The sequence below is a fragment of the Aspergillus nidulans genome, chromosome VII, assembly GCF_000011425.1.
Source record: "Aspergillus nidulans FGSC A4 chromosome VII".
Lineage (NCBI taxonomy): Eukaryota > Fungi > Ascomycota > Eurotiomycetes > Eurotiales > Aspergillaceae > Aspergillus > Aspergillus nidulans.
This window is the reverse complement of record NC_066263.1, coordinates 968,659-989,844: the sequence shown is the minus strand read 5'-3', so window position 1 is coordinate 989,844 and position 21,186 is coordinate 968,659. Positions and strand designations below refer to the sequence as shown.

General features: G+C 51.7%; 6 protein-coding genes across 6 annotated transcripts, besides 3 other annotated features; 3 read left to right on the top strand and 3 right to left on the bottom strand.

Moving 5' to 3' along the window:
- Window positions 1-5,691: part of a sequence feature (contig 1.24 227..43525(1)) that runs on past the window's edge.
- ANIA_01515 (uncharacterized protein) lies at window positions 452-1,697 on the bottom strand (the record flags this gene model as incomplete). The annotated part of the gene is made up of 2 exons (XM_050612788.1): window positions 452-1,379; window positions 1,433-1,697. The coding sequence occupies 2 exons, from the start codon at window positions 1,695-1,697 to the stop codon at window positions 730-732; spliced, it is 915 nt and encodes a 304-aa protein (XP_050468666.1). The 3' UTR covers window positions 452-729.
- Window positions 5,692-11,387: a sequence feature (contig 1.213 1..5696(-1)).
- On the bottom strand, window positions 11,281-12,957 carry ANIA_10213 (beclin 1; the record flags this gene model as incomplete). The annotated part of the gene is made up of 2 exons (XM_050612787.1): window positions 11,281-12,806; window positions 12,873-12,957. 2 exons carry the CDS (start codon window positions 12,955-12,957, stop codon window positions 11,281-11,283), a joined length of 1,611 nt encoding a protein of 536 aa, XP_050468665.1.
- Window positions 11,388-21,186: part of a sequence feature (contig 1.23 1215..67024(1)) that runs on past the window's edge.
- On the top strand, window positions 13,477-15,216 carry ANIA_01514 (Myb-like DNA-binding domain protein; the record flags this gene model as incomplete). Its single annotated transcript, XM_654026.1, has 1 exon — window positions 13,477-15,216. The coding sequence occupies one exon, from the start codon at window positions 13,477-13,479 to the stop codon at window positions 15,214-15,216; it is 1,740 nt and encodes a 579-aa protein (XP_659118.1).
- On the bottom strand, window positions 15,442-16,930 carry ANIA_01513 (putative cysteine synthase cysF; the record flags this gene model as incomplete). Its single annotated transcript, XM_654025.1, has 5 exons — window positions 15,442-15,614; window positions 15,666-16,312; window positions 16,361-16,479; window positions 16,526-16,585; window positions 16,643-16,930. 5 exons carry the CDS (start codon window positions 16,928-16,930, stop codon window positions 15,442-15,444), a joined length of 1,287 nt encoding a protein of 428 aa, XP_659117.1.
- ANIA_10212 (class I SAM-dependent methyltransferase) lies at window positions 17,149-18,761 on the top strand (the record flags this gene model as incomplete). Its single annotated transcript, XM_050612786.1, has 3 exons — window positions 17,149-17,464; window positions 17,532-18,502; window positions 18,552-18,761. 3 exons carry the CDS (start codon window positions 17,149-17,151, stop codon window positions 18,759-18,761), a joined length of 1,497 nt encoding a protein of 498 aa, XP_050468664.1.
- On the top strand, window positions 18,979-21,072 carry ANIA_10210 (putative acetamidase; the record flags this gene model as incomplete). The annotated part of the gene is made up of 7 exons (XM_050612785.1): window positions 18,979-19,420; window positions 19,499-19,611; window positions 19,675-19,898; window positions 19,967-20,247; window positions 20,311-20,486; window positions 20,543-20,837; window positions 20,957-21,072. The coding sequence occupies 7 exons, from the start codon at window positions 18,979-18,981 to the stop codon at window positions 21,070-21,072; spliced, it is 1,647 nt and encodes a 548-aa protein (XP_050468663.1).

The following is a 21,186-nucleotide window of genomic DNA, read 5'->3' as shown; positions in this document are numbered from 1 at the left end:
GGCTAGTCTAGACTAGACCACCCCGTATGTCTATGTAAACTTCGGCCTAATTGCTTTCGCTATCTTATGGGGCCAAGAAATGGAGTCTTTTGCTTACCTAATCCACTTCAATTACTATTGGAAGGGAGCTTGTGGATTGCGCGTCCCAATCTCAGAGTATTTAAGAGTGAGTAATGAAGGTAGGATTTCAGGAGTTGGGATCATCGTAGGATCTCCAAACTCAAATTCCAAATTCTAGTTTGATTATCAGCTTCAGCCTCAGTGGGCTCAATTACGTGTTCCCGTGGTGTAGCCGTTGGCGCCATCGGCCGCTGCTGGGCCAAAGATGGAGCCGCCGTTTTGACCTCATTGAGGAGTCACTGGTAACCAAAGAGTTCGCTGTAAGGTCTCTCTGGGACCAGGAAAAGGATTGTGGGAGAATTTCAGCGACCAAGTTCTAACTTTATGTACACTATCAGCTATATGCCCTGTGGATGAGGAGGGAAAAGAAAAGAAAGCAGTTATCAATATGCATCAATATAGGCTGGGTATCATAATAACACCCGATAGAGCAAAAACATACATGCAACCACAACCGGTACGGCAACTGAGATTCTGATTAAAGTAGTAATAGAGGAATGGTATCTGATGCGTGTCACATAGGAAGCGTCCAAGAATCACGCGTAGCCGCATCATCGTCGCTGTGGATTATTATCCTGACGCGACTTGTTGCTTGCTTGGCAGGCACAACTACCGCCCATGATGTGAATAAAGCTCACTTCCGTCCAACTCAACAGGCGGTCGCCGAGCATCAGCACCTGCATCCATCTCTCCCGCATGGTCTCCTGCCAATTCGGACATCGGAGCAACCACACCAGATGCAGGTACAGGGGCAGCCTTGACCATTGGTGGATCAGCAAAGTATCCCTGGTGAACCTGGCTGTATCCTCCATTGGGGCCTTCGGGCCCAACAGCATTGGTGCTTGGTAAGGCTTTGATGCGTCGCCAGAGGAGGAAGGCAAGGGCGGCAAGGATTATGGCGCCTGCGCTAACGCCGACGCCGATACCGGCTTTGGCACCAGTGGAGAGACCATCGTTGTGATTTTCTGTGCTAGAGCTTTCACCGTCAGTTGCGCTGTCGGTGGTGGGCGTTGCATTGGGGTTAGAGGTGGCTGTCGTTGAGGAAGATGTGGATGTGGAGGTTGAAGAAGTGGTTGTTGAAGAGCTGTCTGATCTGGGTAGGAGGTTAAACCTGGCAGAGGAGATTTCCTCCTGGTTGTCGCCCCAGGAAACATCGGCGGGGAGGAACCGGAATGTCCATTGTGTTGAGGCCTCAACGTCCGCATTGTCTAGGTTGATGGTCCATTCGTAGCTTGTTGTTTCATTGACGTTCATGCCAGCTGGCAGAGATTAGCAGTGCTTCGCTCTCAACCACGAGGAAGGAGAAACAAACCCTCAAGCTTGCGAGTATAACTACTCCCCGTCACCCACAGATCCACATTCGTGACATCGCAGCTCTCGCAGAAGTATTGGAATTGATATGAGAGTGCATGCTGCCAGCTGATCTCGATCGTTGTCCCGGCCGTGTAATTCGTGGTATAGTCTGGATATTGCGGAGAGTTCCAAAGATCCTGCACAGTCCCTTCGGCCCTTACAAGCGGCAATAGTGCCGCCCAAGGGACAAATTTGACAAGATCCCGGAGCAGATCCCGAAGCATCTCGCCGAGAGTGTGATGGGCGCGGTCTTGGGCGAGAGCACGAAGGTAGTCAGGCCAGAAGAAGAGAAATGACAGCGTCAGCGCGACCGGCCGCAGATTGGAAGTTTAAAAGATGGAAGAGCGGGACTCCACTATGAGATTTGGCGTTGTGGCTGGATTTTCGCTCGTAAGTCATGGCCTTTGCAGGCTGGCGTTGGGGCTGACGGCCACATTGGGCTCAGCTATTTGCGGCGCCGGCATCGCGTCGCTAACTGCGCTAGCAAGGACTAAGCCATATTGCAGGTCTATTTAGGAGCCTGTTATGGGCCAGTGAGGGTGGACGATCCCCTTATGTTTTAACCCAAAATAGAAGCTTTTAGGTTTATCACAGGCTGTCCCGTTGATGACTGGCCGCTGAGCATCCTTCAAATCTCCTGAATGTTGGCCATGATTCATCGGGTCTGGCTAAGCGTAAGGCCGTCGTTGGATCGTTTTGATCATTTTCGGGTAACGGGTCGGTTTGGGAGTCCTGTGTGGACTCATCTGATTGTGGACAACGGACGGTGGAGTCGAGTACGATGACAAGCTGAGCCGCTGGGTGATAACACCAATGATAAGAAATGGAGAAGTCACTAACAAGTGAGAGAATCTACACTCTCTGACCTGCATATTATCAAGACCCCGCCTGTCTTCGTATCCGTGCTAATGACGACGGCAGTACAGAGCCGCTAATATAACAGGTGGAGCTTGATAATTCGCAGGCCAGAGAGTACTCCAGTGCAGATCGTTAGTGAGTGTTCAGTACAAGTTAAGCCATATAAGCCACCGTACTAACCTATTAATAGGGTCCTGGAAGGAATAGCTTGGCTGCGCATCAATCACACTGAAACACAGCCCTGCTCATCGGCGTGGGTGCCCGGTCGCGAGCAGAACGATCAGACCACCGAAATTGGTTTCAGGGAGTTGTCACACTCAGCGAAAGGCCGGACTATCAGATCCCTGATGGGATCATGGCTGGGTTGGCTGGGTTCTTCACGGGACACGTGGGTTGAGGTCTAGTCTTCCATGTTGACGGGAACACACAAAGCCATTCTTGCTGTCGGGTTGGAGGTGAAGGTGGAGAACCACTTTCTCCGCCCATTATCCAACTGGATAAGACGCTTGGAAACTATCTCCGATTGAATCTCAAGGGTACTCCGGGAAGCTGTCAGGTCGTCTACACGGGGTGTTTTTGATTGACCCCCCATTAGCGACAACTCGTTACATCAACCTGCATTCACCCCAGTGCCAGTAGGTACTCGCGTCGGCAGTTGAACGCAAGCTGACTAGACCTCGACTCTTCCAGAGAATACCGGTAATCGATCATAGATGATCGGACTGAGTCGCACCGATAATCAAGTTCAGCCAGGTCGCAACCTAAACAGCGAACACGGTACGACGGAGAGTCGTCAAGTAAGGAGACAACTGGGATTACAGTCGTACATGGACGCGAGTCAGTCGGACAGATTCAGTTCTCTGGGTTACTGATCATTTAATTGCGGAATTCGGATGCATCAGCTTGGGGAGGGACGGAACCACAGTGTCCCTTATGCGGAGTGGTTGTACCGGACAGGAGTATGGGGAAGTGCAACCGCAGGTTGGACTACGGAGTACATTTGACAAGTTGACTGACGGATCTGCTCCCAAGGTTGAGAGCACACACACTAGAAGATCGGCCGTCGCGACTCATGTCCAGATGTTTCCGCTACTATTGACTCTAGCACCAACATCGGCTAGGTTACGAACCTTTAAAAAGGGTTCGATGGTCCCAATCAACTTCCAAATTTCTCCTGTGCCTGAATCCAATGCTGCATGGTTGCCTTTCCGATTTGTAGGGATTCTATATGCAACCCTCTATGTTCTTGATTTGAAATCAGTCAAACCTAGCCTCCGTTCCCTGTTTTCAATTGACGGGGTTTCCCCGCATGCTTGGTTTGGCGCTGGTGTTCCGTGTTCCCCTGGTTCGCGATTAAAGAGACGTTGGTATTCGTCGTGTGCTCCTTTGTGCTACCGGCCAAAGAGGGCGGCGCGACTCGCATTGGATCCCAGAATTCGGGTTACCTCCGGTTTCTGTTTGTTGCAGCTGCATTGCGTAACATGCGCCCTAGATTCGTGCAGGCGTGTGTGTGTGGTGTGCTCCCTGTTTTCACCAGCTGTTTGACGGCGGTCTTGGTGTTCGGTTGTTGCTCGATGCAGTCCCCGAGACCTGAACTTTGGACCCGTTGACAGCGAGTCTGTATTCATGCTTACAAATTGGATGACGCTGACGAAGACTAGAGCTTGGAACTAGGTAGTTCGGTTGTTTGAGTGAACGCCCATTCTTTGGGCTCTGTGCTAGGCCGATTCAATAAACATCCCGCGCCGTTTTCCGGCTCGGGGTGGTGGTTTAAACTCGAGAGGTGCATCAACATTACCACCGCCATTTCGCAGAGTATCCCGTCACGTGTGCGTAAGTGCATAAAGACGGTATCATGGTCCCGTCAGGAAGAAAGCCCTGATGGGCATCCGTACCGGGTCGTTACCATTGGGAATTGACGCGGCTGCGGTTCGATGCGATCTCAATTCAAAACCCTGTTTGCAGCTTTTTTTCTCGCAGGGGAATGAAGCGATGCGCTGTAATCTGCATTCGGTCCACGTCCAGTTGATGCTGGGGAAAAAGCAATTCGAAACCGACACGGCGGGTCGATTGTTTCTTTAGACTTCACCGCCCAGGCACAGAGGTAAATTTTGGTCGCGGAGGGCCAACCTAGACCGTTGGGTCTGCCAGCTCAATGTTCTTAAAGGGAAAGAACCCTGATATGAGAGCCGACAAGCAGTGCACGATGGCATGAAGTGATCTACCGTGCTGTATGAATCCCTTGATGCGGCGACTGACTCGGGTTAGCACTGAAACAAACTATCATCGAGATTAGACACGGAGTATGGTCTGAATCATGTAGAAGCAAGTCATTCGTTCCCATCTTTGGTTCAAGCATCGCAACATCTTCTGGACTCTGGTCAACTCAAATACATTCATAGCCCATACATGCTCTATAACCAACACAGTCTGAAGGAAAAAAAAAAAGAAAAGGAGAAATCATAAGCGCCGAGTAGACTCTCCACGAGTTGAGATGGTACATTACAGAACAATAAACGGCCACTTCGGCCTAGAAGCAAAAAAGTAAACGGGGAAAGTATAGCGGTTGTTGGTCAGTCTGTTCACCATCAAGGCGAACCAGGGTTCATTTTGCGGGATTCCGGGGCTATTCAACAACATCTGTGATGGTCAACAGTCCCCGAGTCAGTACTGTTGTGATGACTCGTCGACGACCGAGCGGAATGGTGCTGTTTCCCTGTCGAGCCTTGCCCCGAGCGCCACAATGTATCTGTTGTACATGGTGTAAGCGCCCTGTGGATCATTGGCTATCGGAGGAATGGGTTTGAGAGGTTTCCCATCAGCGTCGTAGAGTTGATAGGCTGGATTAGTTGGCGGAGGCCTGCCGTCGTGCTGGTCGGAATCGGGCGTGGGATCTAGGGAATCATCTATTTGTTTGTTCTGATTAACGGCAGCCCTTGCGCCGGCAGACCCAGAGTCGGCAGTCTCACAAGGATGTGCATCGCTTTCTGGATGGGGAGATAATGACAGCGACGTAGGCCGTTCATCTGGTTCGGGAGTGTAGTAGCTCATGTCTGAAGGGGTCGCTGCTCCACAGTTAACCACGCGGAAGGGACCAAGCCATCGTGAGGACATACATGGCTCGGGACTGGCTCCACTGTCGCCCGACGGTTCGACGGGGCGAGACTCATTGTCGATATTCGTTCCGTACCTGCGGACGAAACGCGCAATGCGTTTTGTATCGACCTTTTGGCCAGCCACTCGGAAGACGGTCTGTTTGCCTATGGCGGCCCTCTTCTGCTGTTTACGGTACATGATCCTGACCTCCTTGGCTTTGATATTCTTGCGGATATTCCAGGAGGACAGCCGGTCTTTGTATTGGCGTTTCCCTAGTAACGTTCGCCATGTGCTCTAAAGTTGAAGCATTCAAAGCAGTTGAAGCATTTGAAAGCGTTCGAGAACATTTGATGACATTTGATGACATTCGTGATGAAAGAGGAGGTAAAGCAAGACGGGTATAGTATTGAGGTAGCAAACAAGCCAAGCTGGGAAACTGGGGAGCAGAGGGGAGGGGCAGGAAACCAAAGAAGGGAGGACAGACGATGCCGTGAAATTATGGTCTCGCTCCATGATGTTTTTGACATCTTTGAGCTTGAGCTGATCATTTCGATAGAGTTGTTCAATGAATGGTCGGTACTTGTTCCAGTCTTCAGACTTGCGAGGCTTAAAGAGTCTGGGCGTGGCGGGCGAGGAGGAAGAAGCAGGAGTGGGAGTGGACAAACTGGAGGGAGTGAAGGAACCTTCCATCATGAAGAACGGCTGTCAGACGATGATGGACTCCTCATAGTCTGGATAGCGAGGTTGCCTCAGATGAGCAGTAGTGAGCCGGGACGATTGGGGATGGAAGTGCGAAAAGTACCAAGGTGGGGGGGAAGAGCGAGGGAGAAGAGACTGGGATTGCAGAGGCAGAGGCAGAGACAGAGACAAGAGCTCTTATGCGGTCGACTGGTGAAAGAGCGCAAGTCCAGGCGTGAGGTGGTCAGAGCAGCAGCAGCAGCAGCAGCAATCAGTCCGGCTAGGCTGGAGAGTTGGGAGAGACGACCGTCGTAGTAGTAGCAGTAACAGCAGCAGTGCAGCAGTGCAGCAGAGTGGTGGGAAACAAGGCCAAAACAGGGCCGACAGTCGACAGTCGACTGCGACAGTCGCTGGTCGGAACTGTTTAATATGGATGGTAACCGCAGTCAACCATAGGCATTGGCCTAGTTGATATTTAATGGTACATTGAACCCATCGTCATAATAATAGCAGCTATGCATGCGTCCTTTCTCTTTCGATCGCGAGGCCTCCAGGATTCAGGACTCAAGGACTCCAGGTACTTTACAGGCAGGCGCGCAGACCAAAAGTACTCCGCGGCCAGCCCTCGCGGGTGCGCACGCGGGTGGGCCCAGCGCTGCCCTTTGGGGCGACCTGCTTGCTGGCCATTCCACCCATGCTTCCCCGGGCCAATCATGCGTTACGGGGGAGGGGCCCGTGTACTTTTGTCGTACTTCTTATTATTGTTCGAACAATGAGGGCGATAATAACGCTGACGTGATGGGCTGAACCTGAGCAGGGACCTGATGGCAAGGGAACTGCTGCCCCGAGTCCTCTGGGCGTCTCTGGGCGGCAATGCCAGTGCTGATACTAGCGTGGCTCGTCGAGGTACCTCGTCCCCAGTGCGACTGCGTCCCAGCAGGTCTACTGTACTAGGCAGAGGTACGTCGGTCGGTAGTCGTACTCGGTGCATGCGCCATTTCTGCAGGTGCAACTCCTACCACCCCAAGCTTAGTGTAGACTCTCGCTAGCCCCATCGACGTCTCTCTTTGCTTTTTCTTCCAATTTTGGGCTTGAGGCTTGAGCTTCCGGCCATTGGACTGCGGTTCGACTCTGGCCTGACGGCGCCGTGATATTTAATCTTACTATATCTTACTATAGGGATCGGACCAGATCTCTCCTGTACTTTGTTCGACTCCCAACTCGCACCCCATCCGCCGTTCCGAGTCCAGGCGGTTGCGGTTGCGGGCTTGCAGTGCTGTTCCTGCGGCTCCAGCTCGTCCCCTCATGCCTGTCAGTGGTAGCAGAGTCGGCGTCACTGTGGGCGTCGATGGGGGCGTCATTGTCAAAAGTGCCACGACCGTCAACTGTCAATTGTCAATAATGTCAATCGCAATCGTCCGCGTCTCCACAACGTCGATTTTGCCAGTCATTTGCCAGTCCATTTGCCATTGGAATTGCCGTTTTCAGTCCCCGTCTCATCAACAGCGGCGACCTGGCGGAAGAGACTGACGGTTTCCGCGAGCTTGGAAAACTGAAGAGAAGAGGCCTGAGCTCAGTGCGGTGGCGCCAACCGATCGTTTACTACGTCCGATATTATTCCCAGTCTTGGAGGTAACTATAACTGCCATATTATTATTTCTATAATTATTTGACTCCGATCAGATCAGCCTAGTATGAAATCGCATTCTGACACTGACCCGGCCGGCCAGAATAATGGGAAAAAAAACTTTGGCCGCGATGGCGGGCTAGCCCTCTGTCTGGCCTTAGCACGACCCGCTGCTAATTGACTGGAAACGAATTGGATCAATTGCATAATTTAGAATATGAAACGGCACAGAGATTAGTTCGACTCCGACTAAAGAGCAAGTTAACGATTTGTTCGCGTCGTGCGCGGCCGCCACGTCGCTGGATAAGTTTCCCACATCGTTCGCGGCCAATATCCGTTCGCATCCAGAGCGTGCGTGCGGACAAAATCTCACGGGCGTCTGCTGTATGTACTCCGTACAATTATACATAGAACATCATCTTGGGTAGCATATGCCCAATAATGAAATACGCCAACCGGCTTGCTTCCCGGCGATCGACCCTGCGATGCGGGTGTGGACAAGGGTCAGGGTATGGGTGAGTTTCTCGTGCGAGACGCCTTGGTAGTCTGGGAGACATACCACGAGGAACCGCGAGAAATACTTCTAATGGACCTTTGTTGGTTAGGTGAAGTTTACCGAGTTAGATGGACTGTTGGATGGACTGGAGATCCACTGCTAGACGGACTGTTGGATGGACTCTTTGAGACGATGAGATCTGGGGAAACCTTCCAGGCCAAGCACTATTGAGGGGCAGTTCGTATTATCAGATGCAAAATCAGTAAACAGTTACGATAGGCTCTAGACTAGTCGCGACCATGTCTCTAGTTAACTACACCTACGGACGACTCAGACACCAAAGGGAGTCTAGTCTACCCATATATGCGGACAGCCTGTCCCGTCTCGAAGTCCCAATAGCGGTCAGTTGGCACGGAGACTATGGATACATCTATTCTGTAGTCCATATAGTCCAGACTCTCGATTCTACGGTTGACATCCCTGGCCGCCGGTTTCGTCTGAGTCACTCGAAGTACCTAGTTTACCAGACGTCAAATCGGTCTTAACAGGCTAGATGAAATGGCCCCGAACCCACCACAGATCCAAACTGGAGACATCAACGTGCCCTAAGGGTGGACCTACCTGCCAAACCTGTGGGCGACTCTGGAACGGGATTTGAAACAGGAACTGGAACGGTCAAGTGGAACTACGGCGCAGGCATGTTTATGGATTAACCTGCAACGCGCAGCGTATTCAATGTCTCTACCTCTAGCGTCATACAAGCCTCAGCGGTGGGTCTCTCATCGATGAACAATAAAACAATGATATGAATGGACAGAGATCAACTTGATGCGGTGCAAGGGATGGATGATGGAATGGGTGAGTGGACTGTGGATGGATGCATATATGTATCTCTAGCTTCGGCCAAGTCTTAGCCTGCTGTGGGCGAATTATGCCATATGGTTATGCTGAGAGGACCGACATTATTCCAGTAAGGTTGCAACTAGAGTAGACGGGCAAACTCAGAGTCTGAACACTGACTAACTACGCTTGCTGATTGATTTGGAATTAATGTCCCAGTTTTGAAGATGATGATCACAGCACTAGGGTACTACTGATGTCGGCCATCCCTGTTCTCGTCGAGATGTGGCTAAGGCGAACCTGACTGGCGCAGGTGAGATGGTCAAACGAGTCATATCATTCTCCTTCGTGGTCTTGTCGCCCCCTGACCTTGAAGCAGGGCAGATCGCGACCGATTGTGCCAAGGTCTCATGATCCAGCGTTGAAGTCTGTCTCATGCTTGCCGTGCCAATGGCACGTACAATATTCTAAGTTCGCCGTGGTCATCCATTCATCTGACAAGGTAGGTCTGCTTCCGAGCACCATCTAATCGAAGAATGTAAAAGCCAAGCAAGATGCAAGGTGCAAGGGTACAAAGCACCGCAGACAGCTCGTTTCGTCTAGTCTGCGTACTTTAGGTCTCCGTACCTCGGCTTTAAGGGCCGGGGCCAAGTCATTTGACTGCATGACTGGACCGACGGTTCAACCTTAAGTCATTTCCAGGCAAGTTAATAATGCTGCACTTGACCTGCCAATGCCATGATGACAGGCTGACTCGCGGCGCCGGGGCGCAACGGAACTGATCCTGACATTTGCCCATTCGCAACTGTCATTCGCGGGGATGCGAGTAACCTCGATGCATCCATCTAGCAACTGACGCTCGCAGATATTGGGTGGAGGTTTATCTCCACAAACTGCCAACCAGCGCGGCTGGTTTCATCGAGTCGAAACAAGACTAATTGGCCAAGAGCACTAGAGACGGAGGAGGAATGTGCTAAGTAGGTAGGTACTCTCTCGGAGTAAAGAATTAATGGGAGCTCGTTTGGCGGGGGAATCCGGGAGCGGCCCGAAACAAAGTGTTCCTTCTTCCTGGGTGACGTGTAGGATCATTGATCGACATTGTTGGGATTGAGAGAAAAGCGCAAAGGATCCAGGATCAAATATATTGTGGGCATTAGCAGAACCTGGACTTTGACCCAGGGACGGAGGCTGTCTTCCGTGCCAAAAGCAACGAGCCGCACCTGCCTGCCCGGTGAGCTGTGGCACTCCACTCGTCTGCTGAATACATTCTTTACTCTTTGCTGTTTCTGGTCTTCATTTCCAGGCCTGGCCATCCTTCAATAACAGTACTCCAGTCCTGCGTCCTCCTCTTATTGCTTTTTCCCGCGGCCCCAGACAGTACACGTTGTGCTGCAGGTTGCGGATTACAGGTGGAATGCAAGCCATTAAGCGTGGATTGATAAGCCACGCCATCCCACTGGGCGGCGGGCGCATACGTAGCTTGTACGAAGTAGGTCGAGGGCGACGCCTAAAGCAGGCAACCTGGGAAGCAGCCGCGCCAGACCGATCAATAATGTCTCTTGGAGTTAGCTTACGGGTCGGCCTCAGAGCTGCTAAATGGTGATCTCCCGCCGCCGATTGTTGTCTTTGTTTACCCCGTACCAGTTCAGCGAGCCAGCAAGGGGAGCCACACTGCTGTTCTCACAATTCGGGGTCTCGTTATCTGTGTTGCGCAGCCCTTGTTACTATAATTGGAAATTCGATATCGGAGCACTGGATCGTCCTTGCCCGTCTGCACTATTCCTCCGTTGAAGCAAGGTTCTCGGTTATTATAAACAGCCCGTCGCCCTGGCGGCCGGAGGGTCAAGCGAAAAATACCCTTTGTAGTCGGGCCTCGGCTAGCGCGTGCTGTTGATTATCTGCGATTCCGCATGTAAGGAGGGCTTTTATGCTGCCGGCCCATATTAGACCAATCTGGGTGCCCGGTCTAAGAATACGCGACAGCGGTTAAGCCATGTCAGTACTTGTGAGCTGGTGCCGGACGTAATACACCCAGAAAGGCGACCCGCCGTTGTAAACTGGTACTTTATTGGTCAAAAGCCAAAGACATGCAAAGTACAATTCAGGGGCCGAAAACGGCTAGGCATCATGCCGGACGCCAAAACCGGGAGACATGAGTGGCAACTTGGAACTGTGAGATGACATCTGCGACATGGAGCACCAGGAAGTAGCTCTATTTGTTAGTAGGACTGGGCGCCACTCTGGCTTGCTCGGCAACGGTTGCTGCTGTCACAGCGGCTGAGTTGGTCGAGCCTGCGCTAGCAATGTTGCTAGCATGGGCCAACAAGAATTTACAACACGTCAAGGTATACTTGCAGGCGCGCGTCCAGGTCTCGTCGTTTTGGTTGAACCCAAGCTTGATACTGGCATCGCCAATCTTATCTCGTTTGATAGCGTATGGCAACTTCAAACCGGGCAGGACAGCTCCGGCCTGGTCCCGGCGACTCGAGCGTACGGGTGTTTTTTCCACAAACTCCCCCAGTTGACGTAGACATTCCAGAAAGGCCACCATTCCTGCATCGAACCGGCGGTGAAGCCATGGGATATGGAGCGGCAGGTCGCCTGAGGAGAACAGATCAAGGCTGGTGATCTTGGGTGCCGCTGGTTGATGGGCATTGCTAGCTCCTTCAACGGTCGATTGCGCCGGTGACGGTCGCGGATACTCGATCTTATCGATTCTGGACATCGAGCCCATCGGCCGCAGCCGGTACCCCTGGAACTGAAAGTTCAGTTTCTCCGCTATGGTAGCCAGCAGCAGCGCAGTCTGGCCCCAGGCAGCGTTTATCTCAGGCCATTCGACCGAAGGGTTTGCCAGGCGGCCGAGTCGGAGGCCGTTGATTGTTCCAAAATAGCCGTCATGGCCAATACAGAAGGCATCATTGTAAACATTGGTTCGCTGCAGTCTTTCCAGCTGGCGAGAGTCGTGGTCATATTTCATATTCAACGCATCCCGCTCATTCTGGAAATCAGCAAGCACCAACGAGAACGCATTCCGATCGCGCCAAAACTTTTCCTCTTCGTAATCTAGTTGGCGAGACTCCTCTTCTAACCGAGCAATCTCCTCGTCCAAGGCAGCATTTTCCTTTTCCAACGCAACCAGTTCTGCGTATGCCGCCTCCTCGGCTTCCAAAGTCTCTTTAAGAGACTTCTCAGCTGTTTCAACCTCCTCCTGTGTTGGGACCGACGAGTTCAGGTTCCGTAGAAAGGTGATGTATGCGTCCCGCTCCTTCGTCGCCTCCGCAAGCCGCTGTTGTAGCCCCTCGACCAGCATATCCGTACATTCTGTGCAAATCGGATGATCAATATCAGAACGAGCCGAGATAATCTCAAACAAACGACAGGTTCGCTCAACCTGTTCCGCAAATGACCCATTATCTGCGCCGGAATCGTCGCCCTGTACCCCGGATGCACGTTTGCCCTTGGACGACGCGCTATCGCCATTTACTCCAGGGATAGTATGCGATGGGCCGAGTTGGGACTCTGTCAGCATAACAAACGACATATTGCCACTATCTCCTCGCCCCAGCCTGGACGGTGTAGCTGAACTGCCGCCAGACTGTCTAGGCGCCGGAATCGACCTCCGATATACCGGGGATGATGCATTTTTCGAAACACGATCGTAGAGATCCCGACGCTCCTGGGGATAGGAGAGACGAGATGATCCAGTTGAGGGATCTGGCACAGCTTTACCTGTAGAACCTGAAGTTATTATCCCTTGGTTAGTTTGTGAACTTGGTTATTTCCGCAGAGGTGGAGATGCGGTACCGATAAGCAAGTCAAAGGCGGCCGGATTGAGCGCTTCAAGGGAACCGTCCAGTTTTAGCGGAGTACGACACTTCTGGCAATACATATTGACTAAGGAGACTTTGCGGAAGATCTGTGTTCATTCTGGTGGTGAGGGTGAGGTAGGGTTAGGCTGAGGCAATTTAGTTCTGCGGGCTTGGAGGAGGTCGGAGAACGTCATGCGTCGATCCGCAAATGTTTTGGTCCGCCTTTGCTTCAAGCCTCGAGGTTCAATTCTGAGACCGATAACAATGTCAATTACTTCTCACTGCGGCGACCGTAAATTGGCACTCTACAATGGGGACTAGTTGATATCATTTTGTGTTCATCTTTATTTGGAATTATTTTGCATCTTCGGCTCACCTATCGTCTTCCGCATAGTGTCTGTCACGACCAGGACTTCTCCATTATCACTAGCACCGTCTTCTAATATAGCTCGCAGTATTGCTACATGGCTTTCTCCTTATCTTGCACCTATCGCTTTGAGTGTGCTTCAACCTCCAGAAATCCAACCTCGACCGCGCAGCTACATCCGTCCTTGTTTACGCTTCTCGGATGAAACACCAAGCCACCTCCACGGAAAGCCATGGGGTCGCCGCTGAAAAGAAAGCGTCTGTATCTTTGGTCAGGAGCCGACGACGAATACGAGACGAGCGATATCGATTTGCAAGAAGCACGTACCCAGAACGACTTGCGTCTGAAGTCCATCTTTGAGGGGATTTTCGAAAAGTACGGTCGGGATTTTACAGACGTCGGCGACGAGATCGACCTTCAGACAGGGAAGATCACGGTAAACAACGGGCACATCGATGCACTCGAGGTGGAAGGCAACGGTTATGGGGACTGGCTGTCGGATGCAAGGCCGCAGGCTCCGAGACATGTACTAGCAGAAAGGACGGATTATGAGGGCAAGCCGGCGCGCCTTGCCCTTGACGCCGATGCGTGGGGTGCAGAAGATACTGCCCTGGAAGGCGACCACGACCTGCAACATCCCGGCCGGAGGACGGTCCATCTACTATCACACATGCGGCCAGGCTCTAGGAGGGGATTGGGCGAAACTACGGAAACAGATTCAGATCAGGGTGCGGCGGGTGACGGAGAGGATCGTGCTACGTCGGAGGCTGAAGACGACAGGTCGAGTGTGGATTCTTTGTTAGGTACCGCACTATCAATCCCGGCCCAGAAAGTCGGTAAGACCACCAAGGGCGAGACTGGCACCGAAAAAGCAATTCCTCCCCACGACGGATCCCACCAATACCAGGCCGCACATACTGAGAGACTCGATGAGACTGTGGACCCCATTTGGCGCGTTCCTGAGATCAGTGCGAAGTTTACAACACCGACTTTGCCGAGTCGACCTAGACCTAACCCAAAGCCTGTCATTAACAATGCAGTACGTTCGCAGTCTCCACCCGGTGCGAGCTCCGTTTGGGCTCTATCCGGTACAAGAAAGCGGGATACGGACGTAGTGAAGAAAATAAAGCAAAAGGGCAGCCCGAAGAGGCGGGTAAAACACCATTCTAGCCCTGATGCTGTCTGGGACTGGTCATTTGCTGATGCTCCAGATGGAAGCGAATCCGACGATCCATTACAGGAGGACTACGTACCCTCGCCCACGCCAAAGGACTCAGTCTACATTCGGGAGAAGCGCAAAGGCCCTTTCTCGGCGGGCGCTGCTCAAAAAACCTGCAGCTTCTGCAAAAGGATCTTTTCTCGCAAAGCTTATGACATGCATTTGAAGGACGTGCTGGCGAATCCTGCAGACAACGAACATGACTCGGTAGAGCTCAAGAGACAGCTCGCCACAGTCACCGGCGACGGTACTACTGAGTCGGCGCCTGGTGCCACTAACAGAAGCCCTGCCCCTGCTGGACTCATTGTTAGGATTACAAACACACCTAGAGAACCAGACTCAGAAGCAGGTCAGAGGACGAACCACGAGTCGACGCCGACAGGAAGCAAACGCGCTAGGACAGTTCTTGGACCGCAGGAAGCCAGGCTGATTATCCAGATGCGACATATCCAGGGGATGAAGTGGAAGGAAATCTCGGACCACTTCCCACAAAAGAAACCAGCCAACATCCAAGCATGGCACCATGTTCACTGGAAACAACGCAAGGCGAATCCTCCTCGACTGTCCGGACCCTGGTCAAAGGCCGAACTCGAGAAATTGGAAATACTCAAGGACCAACCAGAGCTGACATGGCCTGGTATCCGTGCTGAGTTCCCGGGCCGCTTGCTTGCGGAGATTGAATTTAAGCTGTTGCAACTCTGGGCGGGCGATAACGTCTCACAGCCTCTGCGTTCTGCCAGTCCAGCAGACTAATTTACGTATGGCCTTCAAAGGTGTGACAGCACGGCAATGGGTCTTGTTCCAGTACTACCTAGATTGTAGTTAGTCACTTGATGTCCGCGCAGACAAAAGTAAGGCAGGCGAACGAACCCTGTGCTCAGCTTATGCTCAAAGAACCAAAGAACGGAAGCAATCGATAACCCTGATCAAGTGGATTCATTTGATTCTGACTCATTGTATGAAAACGTGAGCGGGAGTCTATTGGTCTTCTTTCGCATTCAGGACGTCCTCCAACTTTGTGTCCACAGCGCCGCCCACATTCCCAGCTTTTGCCCAGAACCTTGAGAGATGTCTTGAGCCTGAATCAGACAGCATTGTGACGATTCTGTGGCCGGGCCCCAGTTTCAAAGCAGTTTTGACGGCGGCGAAACCTGGTTTTGAGGTTAATTATGCGAGGAATTGAAAATCTAACTGAAACTCACAGTTGACAGCACTGCTACTCCCCGCAAAGATGCCGTCCTTTTCAACAAGCCATCTAGCCATTGCCAGTGCCTGCGCGTCCGTAACCCTAACAGCGTCGTCAACAAGTTCCCGTCCCGCCTCGAAATTTGCGGTAACGCGGTTGATCCCAATGCCTTCCACGATAGTATCAACCTGCCTCCGACGACGTGTCCCTTCCTTCTCCTTAGTGTCGAACATAACTCCGTAACGAACCCGATTATAGAGCCCACTACCTTGGGGATCGGCTACTACCACAGTCATGTTGGGGATCCTCGGCTTGAGATATAGAGCCACGCCAGAGATTGTGCCTCCGGTCCCGGCCCCTGCAACAAAGGCGTCAAGGGACCCATTGCACTGGGCGTAGATCTCCGGGCCGGTGCCATTGTAGTGGGCTCGCCAGTTCGCCTCGTTCTCGAATTGGTCCGCAAAGTAACCCCTTCCCCTTTGGGAGGCTGTACCAACTGATGATTCTGACGCTGTCGAATTGGTATGTGCTTGCGCAAGTGCTCTTGCCCGGTTAACGAAGTTGTCCTTCTCAACTATAGGTGCTGGAGGCACGCGGTCAACTATTGCGCCTAGTTTGAGGAGTAAGTTCGACTTTTCGATAGCCTGGTCTGATGGCATACAACTGGTATGGGGTTAGATGAGCTCGTGCCTGTGTCAAAGTAGCACGTACATATGAGCAAGATAGCCCTTTGCCCTAGCTAGCGTGGCCAATGAGATTCCTGTCGACCCAGATGTTCCTTCGTAGATCGTATCTCCTGAATGCGGAGTCATCAATCCCCTCTCCTCAGCCTGAAGACGTTAGTGGGTTGTCGCGAGTTGCTGCGGGATCACATACCAATTCGATCATGCTCAGAGCTACTCGATCCTTTGAGCTCTGACCGGCGCCGTTCAGAAACTAAATTTCTATTAGATTTTCAACACCAAACCGTAGGAATAGGAGACGATAACGTACTTCAGCCTTCGCTAGGATTTCGCACCCGGTCGCTTCGGACAGGGATTTGATTCGAAGTAGAGGGGTATTCCCAATACAGCCCTCGATCCCATCTACAATAGCTGGAGGCCCATGCCTCACAGCTAACGAATCCACTGAGGCGTTCTGGTATGATTTTGAGGAATGCCGAGCGCGATAATCTCTGATGCGTTCCTCGATCTCGGGGTAGAATAGGTCCTTGAAAGCTATAGTCAGGACAACTCCTGCCACGAAGGCAGAGCCAATGTAGATATGCGAATGATCTGGCATCAGGAGAGGTGAAGATAAGAAAAGAAGCCCAACCGAAGCGGGAATTATGGAAAGTTGCAGTTAGAATCATTGGAGGTCAAGCTGGAGATACGTTAACGAAGTAAAAGCTCGGGCCGCCTGCCAATCTCCGCCCGCATCTGATCGAGATTCCACTTCTCATTATCCAGCTACCTCCTTCAGCTTTTACCTCCAACGCCTGTGTCAAGGACGGTCCGGCCATGGACTCTCCAGTCCTTAATCAGCTGTTTCGACAGCTCTTCCGTCACCCAGCCTGTCAATCCGTCCGCCCTTCGCCCTCATCCCACACGTTTCGCCTATCGCGATCTCAACAACAGTGCCGACCGTTCCTTACGCGTAGGTCGGCGGCCAAGCGCAAGAGTACCGACGATGGCTTGAATTGGACAAAACGAGGGGATTACCCGAAGAATATAGACGAGGAATTGAAAACATATCCGTTGATGGCAGCGAAAGATCTGCGCCATCGGCAGGACCGGCCACGCCAGGTACAGATGCTAACAAGAGAATTCATTGACGGTGAGCCCTTTTACTAATTGCGTTTCTGCTTTTCTTCTTGCTGACGTTGATGTCTTACTCTGGATAGACAGTTTATATAATCCGCATTACGGCTACTTTTCCAAGCACGCGACCATCTTTAGCCCCGGGGAGCCGTTCGATTTCAACAATATCGAAGATGGGCCGGCCTTCCACAGGCTGTTAGGGGAGCGCTATACCGAATTTGAAGATATGCTAGATGAAAAGCAGCCGGATGAGGCCCGCCAGTTATGGCATACGCCGACCGAGCTGTTCCGGCCTTATTATGGAGAGACAATTGCCCGCTATCTCGTGTCTAACTATAAACTGACGCTCTATCCTTACCATGACCTCATCATATACGAAATGGGCGCAGGAAACGGAACAATGATGATTAACATCCTCGACTTCATCCGCGATACAGACTACGAGGTCTATCAGCGAACCAAATTCCGCATCATTGAGATTTCGCCGGCTCTGGCTGGGCTTCAAATGAAGAATTTGACTGACTCTCTTTACGCTGCTGGTCATTTGGACCACGTCGAAATTATCAACAAGTCTATTTTTGAATGGGACACCTACGTGCACTCCCCGTGCTTCTTCCTCGCGCTTGAAGTGTTTGACAACTTTGCCCACGACGCAATTCGATATGATACCAAGACAGAAATGCCACAGCAGGGTGGAGTACTGATTGACGGAGACGGCGAATTCCATGAGTTCTGGACCCCCAAGCTGGACCCTCTTGCATCTCGATTCCTGCGTGTTCGTCAAGCCGCAGCCCGGCGTGAGTTCCCCAGTCCGCTGGGACCGCGACTCGCACGACAAATCCGCGGGACCTTGCCATTCCAAAAACCTTACACGATGCCTGAGTATATTCCCACTCGACTGATGCAATTCTTCGACATCCTTGACAACTACTTCCCTGGCCACCGACTCCTAGCAAGTGACTTCAGCAGCCTTCCAGATGCTATTCCGGGAATCAATGCGCCGGTAGTACAAACACGATACAAGAGGAGAACAGTTCCAGTCTCCACACCTTTCGTAAGTGATCCCAGCCCACATTCGGCGTCGAAACCTTACCATTTCACAGGTGCATCAGGGCTATTTCGATATCTTCTTTCCCACGGATTTCAATGTTGTCGAGGACATCTACCGAGCGATCACTGGAAAGCTAACACAAGTGGCCAGCCACGAAGATTTCGTTCGACGCTGGGCGTACGTCGAAGACACGGAAACCAGGAGTGGCGAGAACCCGCTTCTGACGTGGTATAAGAATGCTAGCATGTTGATGACCGTCTAGTGTACATGTTACGGCCAGGAATGTAATTATAGATCCATGATAACAACAATGATATCTCAAGGCTCGGCTTGGCCTATAACTGCTTTAGTTCGGATCTGCCTAGATGAGACCTGACCCCTCTTTCTCCGCAGATAACCATCCATCCACAACACCAGGAACGGACTCAGCAGCAGCAGCTTCATATACGAAACTAAGAGGTCATATGGAATAAATCAGGATGACGGAACCTCACTGGAAATCTATCGCGCATCAAAAACGCCTCACCCAACTGCAATCTATCCCGTCTCCCTGGCGACTTTCCTCTTCCAGCATCTCAAGTACCAGCCCTAAAAGCCCCATAGAAATAATCCAAACTTGTGGCATTCTCTCTCCGCAAGAACTTCGATGGACAGAAGTGAACGATATAACAGAGCTTGTCTGCCTTCTTGCCTCGCGCTCGGTGACCTCTGTGCAGCTGACTACGGCATTCTGTAAACGTGCCGCTGTCGCGCAGCAATTGACGGGCTGTCTAACAGAGATATTCTTCGATCGGGCGCTCCAGAGGGCAAAGTTTTTAGATGAGGAATTTGAAAGGACGGGGAAAGTGACGGGGCCATTGCATGGAGTGCCGGTCTCTATCAAGGACCGGTTTGATGTTGAGGGTTTTGATACTACTATTGGTACGTACCCTACTCTGACCATATCGCTTCGGCTTGTTTTGGGTGTTTGTGCTAAGTTGAGTTGAATATGACGCATAGGTTGGGTAGGACTGGCGAATAAACCTGCTGCAAAGTCGGACTCTGTTGTCCAGCTCCTGGAGTCTATGGGAGCTGTCCTATATGTCAAGACTAATGTTCCTCAATCATTGATGGTAGGTTCTTGAACTTCTACCAGCTAATACCAGGAGGATCAAGCCCAAACTGACAACAAATAGATGTCTGATTCCTACAACCACGTCTTTGGCCAATCCGTCAATGCCTTCAATACCAAGCTAATCTCAGGTGGTAGCTCCGGAGGCGAAGGCGCGCTTGTCGGCGCAGGAGGAAGTGTCCTCGGAATAGGGACGGACATTGGAGGTTCGATCCGCGTGCCATCGAACCTCCAGGGGCTGTATTCGCTCTGTCCGACGACGGGGCGCATCCCGTGGAATTGTTCTTTGTAAACCCCCTCCTCCTTTATGCGGAGGATAGACAGTGGTGAGGAAGATGCTGACATCTCTGGTCCAGCATGCACCAACACTATCTCGTCCCACCCGTCGCAGGCCCCATGGCTAGAAGCGTCTCGACTATCGAATACTTTATGCAGAGTCTCCTAGACTCCAACCCATGGAATCTCGATCCTGGATGTATTCCCATTCCGTGGCGGAGAGAAACAGCAGCGTTTCCGGATCCGACGAGAAAGCTGAAACTAGGTATTGTCTATGATGACGGCGTCGTACGGCCACAGCCTCCTGTGATGCGGCTCATGCGGGAGCTTGCAAGGGAGTTGACGAATGCCGGTCATGAAGGTATTTTACTACTTAGCCCTGACTAACCGCCACTTACCTATCCGAGTTAACAATATATCGTAGTAGTTGAATGGGACACGTCTCTTCATAGAACCGGCACAACCCTCTGGACTAGGTCCATCCTCGCCGATGGCGGATACCACTGCCGGCAGCTTTGCTCGCTCGTCGATGAGCCCCTAATTCAGGGTATGGTCGTTGGCACATCAGCAGACGAGCTCTCGAGTGTGGAGAAGGAAAAAGTAAGTACTTTCCAAACAAACCCTCCAAACCCGCTACTCATGACAGTGCACCCCAGCTCGAAGAAGAAAAATACGCCTTTCAAGAATCCTACCTAGCTCAATGGGTCGCCAGTGGCATTGACGCCCTCCTCCTTCCCGTTACACCCTGGTTGGGGTATAAACCGAAGCAGTGGGTGCAGAGCAACCAGTGGCTCGGCTATACGGCGCTGTTCAACCTACTCAATTATGCAGCTGTCACTGCTCCCATCGGGAAAGCGGATGGGGAGCTTGATCATCCAGTTGCTGGAATTGATAATGAGTGGAAGGGCTATGCGCCGAGGAATAAAGCGGATCGCTTTAATTATGATCAGTGTATGTTCTTTCTCCCTTCAGCCTATTTATACCTCTTGAGATATTGGCCCGGGCGCGCCACGGGGGGCGGGGTTCAAAACTGAACATACGCTAGCCTGAACTGTTATTAATGATTATAGATGATATCGATCTGGTCAAGGGGATGCCAGTGACTGTCCAGATTGTAGGGGGAAGGTATGGGGAGGAGAAGGCGGTTGCAGTTGCGAAGGTTGTGGATACGCTTTTTGGGCGTTAGTTGCATCGTCTTTTCTCTTGCCGTATTCTCTTGCCGTATCTGCCAACTATGTTCAGTTGAGGTCAAATATATTTTTATGACACAAAATAGGAAACTGTTGTAGAGTATCTGGTT